The sequence below is a fragment of the Otolemur garnettii genome, unplaced genomic scaffold, assembly GCF_000181295.1.
Source record: "Otolemur garnettii isolate 467f Iridium unplaced genomic scaffold, OtoGar3 scaffold00023, whole genome shotgun sequence".
Taxonomy (NCBI): Eukaryota; Metazoa; Chordata; class Mammalia; order Primates; family Galagidae; genus Otolemur; species Otolemur garnettii.
The window spans coordinates 19,526,162-19,536,008 of NW_003852418.1; the positions used below are offsets into that span (position 1 = coordinate 19,526,162).

Here is a 9,847-nt window from a genome sequence, read left to right on the forward strand (position 1 = left end):
AGCCTCTGGCATCCCATGTTCCTTCTCTTGTGGCCTTCACGAGTGCACAACCAGCCGGTTTATTTGGACCTCTGCCTCATCTTTCTCCTTTTGCGCTTCAGCCTGCGCATTCGCTTCTTCCTCCACTTTGCTCTCATGGCGCGGAGGTTTCTAGAAAGATGGCGCTAAGGCCGAGAGCGTTCTGAACTTTTAAATTTAGATATTATATTTTGTAAGTATTTAGTTGCAAACTAAGTACATTTTATATAATAAAATTTAAATCAGTTTTGTGAGTATAATTAACTCCATAATATTCACATTAGGCAAATATTACTACAAAAGTAAGCCAATTTGTTTTACTGTTTGGTTTTCTGAAACTTTCTCCAAAATTAAAAATAGTAGTATTATGCAGATAAAAGTCTTATGGGCTTGGAGTCATGTTATAGTGATTCTGTCTCATCCATTAGAAGATGTCTATTTTCCTCATTGTAGGACTACTCTATTATTTCCTCAGTTATATACAAAACAGAATTAGATAAAATGTGTTGACAACAACTGGATTTCACATATTATCATTTCTTTCATGAGTTATGAACAATGACATCAGCCCTCTGCGTACATTAAGAAGCTCCTCTTCTTGCTGTAAGAAAAAAAATTACATTTAGATTTCACAATATCACATAGAATAGAAAAAAAGTCAAATTGTTATTAGGAATTAATTTTAAAACAACCCCTTTCATAAAGATACCATGAATCAGGGCTCATTCTACCCAACCCCTAGAGTCTATACATAGATATCTGCAGAATTCTGTGGTCAATGGAGATCATCTCTCAATTGATCATCTTGAACATCACTATTCTTTTAAATTCCCAAATCAATAAAATTTATATTTAAATTTAGATTTACAAAGGAAGTAAAATGAAAATAGGAAAAGAATTGACAAGAAGCAACCTAGTTACATAGCTTCTTGTATGCTTCAAACTAAGCTAGCTTTTAGCTACAACTCCTGATCACCTACTATTTCAGCATACCAAGCTTTTATTATACTTTGTAAGCACATTAATATGTCCTGTATATAAAGAACAGTGTACTTAAAAATGTCTTCCATCTTTAAGAAAACACCAAAGAGTTTACTTGGAGTAGCGCCTTTAGTCCCTCCCAGGTCTACTTTTTCTTTTAGCTGGTCTAGTAGGCTTTTGGAAAGTCAAATCATTTAAAATAATTTTTTATCCCCAAATCAAAGTAAATAAAGTGTGTTGTTCAAGTGGACAATAATACTTTCACTGAACTCCTTATTTTCTGTGTAGCTTTGCCAGACTATATTATGACTTCAGAAGGCAGGGCAGGTCAGAAGTTTGCTGTAGTACACAGTGTTGAGAAACAGTATAAAAACTTCATTCTTTCAGCTGCTTTTTTAATTTGCAAATTGATCCTCACTTTTTTCCTCTTTAGAAGGAATTCATTATTCAAATTATCCATATTCTTGTTCTAGAAATATTCTCCCATTATTTAAATAACTAAAAGTAACTGAGCTAAAACTCCCTATTCCTAACCAGAAAAGAAAAACCAAAAACTAGCATTAGTTCACTTACCATATCTTTCAGAAGTTTGTCTTGCAGTATTTTCATGTTTTCTTTCATCAAACACATCTGTAAATGAGTAAAATATATTTCTCACATGAGATTTATCATAAAGTTTTCACAGCAAAAGTTAGACTAACCAATATAAAAGATTACATATAAAAAACATAAAATTTATACCTCTGATGTAAAAATGGTTTCTTCACAGTCAGTGTCATAGAAGACATGTTTGTCCAATGCAGCTTTCAAAAGATGAAGCCTAACAAGTAAAATAGAGTTATATTTGTTATTTATTAGGAATCCAAATTAAATTGCTATAATATAGTACATAGAATTTTAATAACCCAAGTGTTAACTTATTAATTAAAAAATCAACATTTTTAAGTTCTAGTCATCAAGAAAATCATACTAACCTCTGCAGTTCACTTTTTTGACATGCCTTCATCATGTAAAATGTCCTTTCCCAACAATCCTAAATTTTAAGATACAACAACCAATTATATTTTAGTGTCATTAAAAATTAAGGCTCCACAGGAGAATTATTGTATTTCTCATATTCCAAGAAATAATTGGACTACAGTTTAAGATTATTCCAGGTATCATGAACTCTTTCAGATTAAAAAAATTTGAAAGTAAAATCTCTCAAGACTCCTACTTTTTTTATCATGAACTTTATTGCCATTATCATCATTACCTTTATTCATCATAAACTTAAGTTTGTAATTTAAGTGTGTTTATGTGAAACTGACTATTTAAACAATATAAAAACTAAATGTTTTAAGAACAAAAAGCTTTAGAATGTGTTCTCAAAGTAGAATGCATATGAACATTTTTCTAAGTATAGCTCTTTAAAGGCAAAGTTTTAAAATTATTTTTAAATTCTTAAATAAAAGAACAAACCACAAATTCTTGTTGAAAATCGTTTAATGACTGTGATTCTTTTTCAAAACTGTCCAGCTGCTCTGTCATGGTGAATTGGAATTTATCAAGTCTTTTAAACCTATTAAAGAAAGAAATGAGATTAATTTTAAAAATATAGCATTCAGAATATATGAATATATAGCATTCAGAAGTTTTCAGAACAAATTTTTGTTACAAACCTAACGTTCTTAACCTGATGCTTCACTGAATTCAGATGTTGTTTGGCTGTTTTACAAGATTGCTTAGTAAACTGATCCATAATGTTATGTCGGATCTGAAAAATACTCATTTTTAATTTAAAACATCTTTATAAAATAATAACCTAGCCATAATTAGGTTAAGAGAAAGCCGTTACCAGGAAACAAAATAACTAAGAAGAAAAGTGAATAACTTAAAACTCAGTTACTTAAACTGAAGTGTTAGCCGGGTGCAGTGGCTCACACCTGTAATCCTAGCACTTTGGGAGGCTGAGGTGGGAAGATCACTTGAGGCCAAGAGTTCAAGATCAGCCTGAGCAACAGAGAAAGAAAAATTAGCTGGGTGTAGTGGTATGCGCCTGTAGTCCCAGCTACTTAGGAAGCTAAGGCAGGAGGATCACCTAAGCTCAGGAGTTCAAGGTCGAAGTGAGTAATGATGATGTCATTCACTCTAGTCCTGGCACCAGAGCAAGACCCTGTCATCAACCCACCCCCCCCAAAGTGTTAAGAAATGAGCTCAGTCAGAGCAATGTCTTATCCCATTAGTAAGGCTTTAAGTGTTGCTAATTGTTTCCCTAAGAATATCACACTCTTACGTAGTGATTATAAATTCTCTTTAGGGTCACAGAATAAAAATCACACTTAAGATTGCCATTTTAAATCATTTTACACAAAAAAACATATATTTGCACCGAGCCCGAGATGCATAAGAGAAAATATAAATCAGGACTTCTCTATTTAGATTAGGTTGACCTTGAGCAAATAAAAGCAAAATAAATATACAGAACTTCAAATAATTGCAGATTTTACCCTGAATAGGAGAAAAGGCAAGCAAAAGATGGGGCTAGTAACCTGTGCTGAAAAAATATCTTTTATTTAAAGGCAGGAATAAAATATCTATTCCAAATATATATGAGAGGGCTAGGTAGGAAAAAACTCTTACAATTAGTAACTAAAGATTGTTTTAGAAAGTATTTTTGCATTCATTATCTCAGAGGAGCCCCAAACTGAGAAAATATAAGTATAGAGTTAGTAGAACAAAGTGATACAGGATTTCACTGACTGCAATTGCTCATCCTTGATACTATATTATACCACCCTCACTAATGGCAACTGCTGTGAGATAAAAAAAATGTCTAAAACATATGAGGCAGGAAAACTGTTCAGAAAATAAAAATCATAGAAGCCAAAATGTTAAATGGAAAAAGAAAATAAGATAAAAGAGAAAGAACTAATAGAAGAAGAATGAATAATGGGATACTGTACAGATTTTACAAGCAACGTCAACTCATGAGATAAAGTTATTTACCTAAGAATTATTCCAATTTTTCAAACATGAGGAAAATGGGGTTTGTGAATGGGTGGTTTATTGCTAAAGGATCAAATAAGCCAGTAATCTAGTAGGAACTGTGGCATATTATTATATTATTGGGTATAAATCATAATTTAAATAATGATAACTCACATGAATCCTCTTTCTAAATTCTGAATTGAACTTCTCACAAATCATCCCTGCACCTGAAAATTCACCATCCCAGTTCTCCCCATGAATAGAAAACTCATTGTTTGACAATGGAGATATACTTTCAGATGCTAAAAAAAGGAAGACAGTTATAATATGTATTATTACAAATTTAGCCTTGTCATTAGGCAGAAAACAAACCAATGTTATTTTCAGATTCTATATGTAATCTAAGCATCATGCAATTAAAGTTAGACTTCATTATGTTGTTTTTTAATTAAAATGAAGTTATTCTGATTTATAAAAAAAAGATGGCACATTTTATTAAGGTAAAAATGAGAACTTTAAAATGGAACATTTCTGGATTTTTTTAAACTGCTTTTTACTATTCCAAGTTATTACCAATACATGTATATTTTTACTGACACACTAACAAACACATCAACAAATTCATCCCCCTGGTAAAACTTAAATGGGGTAATAAGTGACAGAATGAAGAGGGAGATCTGTGAATATATAAGATCTTGCTACAAGATTATTCATATAAAGTGAACTTCGTGGTAAAGCATCATCTGTTTTGTACTTATCTGAAGTTGTCTTTACAAAAGATTTTGTTTTGTAGATGGAATCAATCAAAATCTAAGACGCCACCTTCCAAATAGCTGCATTTTCACACAGGCTTTTGATCCACCTACTTTTGTGTACATGATGATCTGTATCTTCAGATTTATACTTTTTGGGGAAAACAAATTTTGCTCTCCTTTCTTCTTTCTCTTCTATTTCTACTTCATCAGAATTATTTAGATTATCTTCTATGTACATTCGTTTGCGACTAAGATGGTGAGTGAGGCCTTGGGATCATTTAAGGAAAATTAGTATTGTTACAATTTTGAGTAAAATACCTAATATTTTCTTGTTTTTCTTTTAAATAAGGGTTTGTTTCCATTAATCATTAGCACTGTATTCTAAGGCAACTGTGCACTAGGGTTACTTTACGTATTTTCTTTTTGACACTAACTAAATTAAATAACAGTGTAAGTTAAAATACATAATCCTTTAAGGTAAAATGTCACAGCAGTATTTCAGTAACTAGTTATTTTTTTTTAGAAAAAGTAAGACTAAGGCTTCAAACCTGATACATGAGTAGTGTTATAGGGCATGTCAAACCACGTATTCTCTTTGTCTTCATTACACATGGATAATAGAGATGCTGAGCGACTTCCCTAAAATACATATTAGAAATTAGAAAAAAATACTCTAAGTACTTTTGGATTCACCTTGATCGGCTTTCTCAAACACTAAGGCTAGCAAATTTCAATTGTTATCAATTTTTTTTCTGTTTTGTTTCTGTCCCTTCCTTTTTATCTCTAATACCGCCATGTATTCTTAATTTAGATTTCATGTTGACCTCAATCCTTTAGTAATGTTTTGCTGCTGGCTTTTTTTCTTTTGACTATCCCTTTCAACTTTTCCTTATTAGGATTTTCATTTCTTTGAGTCAGGAAGTGGTGATTTGCAGAAAACTAAAAGCCACATCTTTTATAACCTTATGTTATACTGTCTGGATACTTAGGGATTTTTTTTTGGTGGTGTTTTAGCTAATTAACCTTTATTAGGTTACTGTGTTGTTTTTTTCAAGTAATCTGTATATAACCATCCATCCACTTAGGTGTAATTCAAATCATAGCCCTAAGCAAGCTATAAAATTCTATCTTGATCTTCTATATTTAAAAGATTAGAATCCATGCGTATTTATTGGTAGACTGATGGAATTTTATAGCAGCAAGAAGCTCAACTGAATTGCTATATAGAAGGACCAAATTATAAACCAACTTAGTTTAAGGAATAATTGAAAGTTACAGACAATATCATACTTACCTCTCTTTTTCTTTGTATGTGATTTTCAGAGAAATTTGGAGATTCGATTTCCAGAAACCGTTTTTCTAAACTATGACTGCTTATATCTGAATAGCTGTTACAATTTTGTGTTTCTTGTGCAAGTACCACAGAATTTATATTTTTTCTCTTCACAACACTATTATTCTTAGTTGGAGTATGCCTGGGCTATGAGTGAAGAGGACATATAGAAACCCAAAGAAGTTAGAAAATTATTTAAAACTCAAAACATTTGAACATAAATAAAAAACATTAAGCCAAAACTATTTAAATTTTAAGGGAATAATTCAGTACTAAAACTCAACAGCCATTCATAATTAGAAGGGGGAGAAAGCCCCTACACAACTAGAACATTAAGGTGAAATAGCTACCAAAAACTATGGATAAGGATGCCAGCTACTAAGGCATCTATGCTCGAAGTCAAAGTCACCTTAATGTAAAAAAGAACATGAAGAATTTTTGCATTTTTTGTTTCTAGCCATCATGAGTAACAGTTTATGATTGTCCATATAGAAAAGCCAACAGGATTTAAGTAGACAATTATGATAGAATTCGGCAAGGTTGCTGGGTGATTTAAGTATCCACATTTTTCTATACACAGTAAAAATTAAAAATATCAGAAAATGTGCCACCATCAGGACTCTTATACTTTGGACCTCTTATTCATTAAAATAAGGGTGGCTTGAACACAAGCACCATGATACCTTGATGGTCTGACAACCTAGATAGCTGCTATGTGACTAATGGGCAGGTAGCATCTATGGTATGGATATGATGGACAAAGGGATAATTTATGTCTCAATTGAAATGGAGCTGATGATATGAGATTTCCTGTCACCTTTCAGGAACACGCAATTTCAAACTGATGAATTGCTTATTTCTGGAATTTTACACTTAACATTCTCAAACTGTAGTTGATTGTGGGTAACTGAAATCTTGGAAAGCAAAACCACAGATGCAGGGGAGGGCTACTGTACTCCCATACCACCATATTCTTCCTCCGGTTTGGCTATAAATAAGTCTGTTAGGCTCACTGAGGATGGGAATTGGATCTTACTTGTCATTAGGTCCTTCTACCAACCTCTAGTCTAGACCAAACCCAAAACCTTAAGTAGACAAGCAATGCACATTAAATTAAGATTATAGGAAAATGATTTACCCTTCAGATATATCTGATAAAGGAAAAAAAATACTTACCAAAAAGAGTGGTTGTGAAGTTGGTGAACAACTTCCACTTGCATGGAGTAAGTTGTTATCATTGTTTTGGGGTGACTTTATTGGATGCCCAACTCCACTGTTACTGCTTAAGGATTCAGATGATGAGATTTTTGGGTAAGGTGATATAGATCTTGTCGCACAGTAATCCTGGGAAAAATCCCCTTCTGTTATTTTCTCTACACCTACAAAACAAACAAAAACAGAGACAGATGTTATCATTGATGTCTGCTTTAGAAATAGCATGATTAATTTCTAAGAATAATTTATCAAATATTCAAATATTAGCTTCATTTGAAAAGGATAAACTTTTAATAAATTAAGACCAAATTATGTTTAAAATATGGCTTTAAAAAATAATGGCTGAATTTAAAATGCATTTGTAGCCATAAGAACTTTCAAAACATTTCAAACAAAAATATCTACAGTATGACCTTAACTATAAACTCTACAGCAACCTAACTATTATCTTGAATGTTTAGATTTAATGATTAGAAAAGGCTTGGGAAATCATTTGGTCTAAATCCCCCATTTAAAAAAGAGGAAATTCAGGCCAAGTGTGGGGGCTCATTCCTGTAATACAAGCACTCTGGGAGGCTAAGGTGGGTGGGTTGCCTGAATTCAATAGGTTTGAGACCAGCCTGAGCCAGAGTGAGAGAGACCTCATCTCTAAAAACAGCTGGGTGTTGTGGTAGGCGCCTGTAGTCCCAGCTACTTGGGAGGCTGAGGCAAGAAAATTGCTTAAGCTCAAGAGTTTGAGGTTGCTGTGAGCTATGACACCATAGTACTCTACAGAAGGCGACAAAAGACTCTGCCTTGAAAAAAAAAAAAAAGAGAAAATTCGTTGCTGAAAAATGCCTTAATATAAATGAACTCTCAGTTTTCAGATCAAATCAGGACATGTACATCTGTCCTCTGAGTATGCACTTATTTAAAGTGACAGTGGTCTTTTTTTTAAAGACAGAGTCTCACTTTGTTGTTGTTGGTAGAGTGCCGTGGCATCATAGCTCACAGCAACCTGGGCTTAAGCGATTCTCGTGCCTTATTCTCCCAAGCAGCTGGGACTACAGGCACCCGCCACAATGCCCGGCTATTTTTTTTGTTGTAGTTGTCATTGTTGTTTGGTAGGCCAGGGCTGGATTCGAAGTCACCAGCTCTGGTATATGTGGCTGGCACCCTAGCCACTAAGCTAAAGGTGCTGAGCCAAAATCCCCATAATTCTTATGTTATTAAATAAACTTTGAGCTAAAAGCACATATTAAAATTAAAATTAAGCACTTATTGAAATTTCATATTATTTGTAAATATAGATTAAATATTTTCCATATTAAAGTATTTGATGTTTAACTTCCTAACATGAAAAACTTCAGTATCCTAGTACCACTGCCCTAAGTTAGCAAAAACCACATTGCTAACATTAACTAGTTTAAAAATGAAGTTCTACCTATCTATAATCTTAAATTCACCCCTCAGAATTAGTCTTCAAATTGTATTGTCACATAGTTACAGAAAAATGTTGAATATTCAAGTAAAGGAAAAATGAAATGATACTGACATCTCATTACTTCTATAGATGATGGAGTTCCAGATAGAGGAGATAAGTCAAGGCAGTTGTCTCGTGTAGTATCTTTTAATAAAGACGAGTTTTTCCATTCTTTTGGTAGCTCCTTTTGTGTATTACCCAAGACTTTCCATTTTTTCTTTGGAAGGCTTATCGTTTTGGTTTTAGAATGGATATTCTCCTCCTAAATGTAGGGACAACTTTCAAATTATACTCAAATACAAATATATATACTTGGACACATAAAACAATCTAATTAAATTATATTCATATATTTATTAAATACCTTATATTACTATATGCAGGCAAAACAAGGACTAGACATGAGCAGTAAAAGACTTTCTAATATATTAGAAGGTATAAGACATATCCACAGGAAAATATAATACACAGGCCATAAAAAATACCATAAGAGATACAAATAAAACAATATAGAGTTCAAGGAAGATTATAGCTGATTTAGGGAAACCAGGAAGAACTCCTAGATTTCATGACACTTAAGATACTCGGAGTTTGTCAAAGAAGGTGGTGAGGGAAAGATATATTAGGAATAAGGCAGACTGCTGACAAGAACCAAAGGAGTTGAGAAACATGAGTCCTATTTGGGAGTCACAAGCTTTACTATTGGACCATTACAATATAATTCTAAGTATATTGGGGGAAAAATGGACATAAACTTGGAAAGTATTTTGATGTTTTAATGTCTAACACTAGGGTTATGTTCAGCAATTTTATTTTGAAGAGGGATAGGAGGAGAGGTGGTTTGGGAAGACTTATCTGACCGTATGTACAGTAAATTAAAGAAAGAAGTGCTAGATAATGTGGAGATAAGTTATGAAGTCCTTTATGTCTCTAGATTAGAGATAAAGGGGTTACAAACAAGGGGAGATGAAGGTTTAATGAATTAAAATCAGCATAGTGTAGTAGTCAGAAACCTACCTTTAATGCAAGACTCTTTTTTTTTTTTTTTTTTTTTGAGACAGAGCCTCAAGCTGTCCCCCTGGGCAGAGTGCCGTGGCATCACAGCTCACAGCA

At 33.0% G+C, this 9,847-nt stretch overlaps 1 protein-coding gene across 4 annotated transcripts in view; it reads right to left on the reverse strand.

Annotated features, from left to right (window-relative positions):
* Positions 1-288: 288 nt before the first annotated feature.
* The window catches only part of SYCP2 (synaptonemal complex protein 2), a 64,509-nt gene continuing 54,950 nt past the window's right edge, over positions 289-9,847 (reverse strand). For 3 of the 4 annotated variants that reach the window (XM_023512007.1, XM_003787750.2, XM_023512006.1), the window contains exons 32-43: positions 8,807-8,996; positions 7,234-7,436; positions 6,019-6,204; positions 5,273-5,363; positions 4,836-4,991; positions 4,144-4,271; positions 2,661-2,755; positions 2,461-2,560; positions 1,974-2,032; positions 1,741-1,819; positions 1,573-1,629; positions 289-619 (exon numbers count right to left, since the gene is read on the reverse strand). In XM_023512007.1, coding sequence (XP_023367775.1) covers positions 542-619; positions 1,573-1,629; positions 1,741-1,819; positions 1,974-2,032; positions 2,461-2,560; positions 2,661-2,755; positions 4,144-4,271; positions 4,836-4,991; positions 5,273-5,363; positions 6,019-6,204; positions 7,234-7,436; positions 8,807-8,996 — 1,422 coding nt within the window. In that variant the 3' untranslated portion in view covers positions 289-541. The remainder of the gene's footprint in view (positions 620-1,572; positions 1,630-1,740; positions 1,820-1,973; positions 2,033-2,460; positions 2,561-2,660; positions 2,756-4,143; positions 4,272-4,835; positions 4,992-5,272; positions 5,364-6,018; positions 6,205-7,233; positions 7,437-8,806; positions 8,997-9,847) is intronic. The other variant, XM_023512005.1, reaches the window with a different exon arrangement.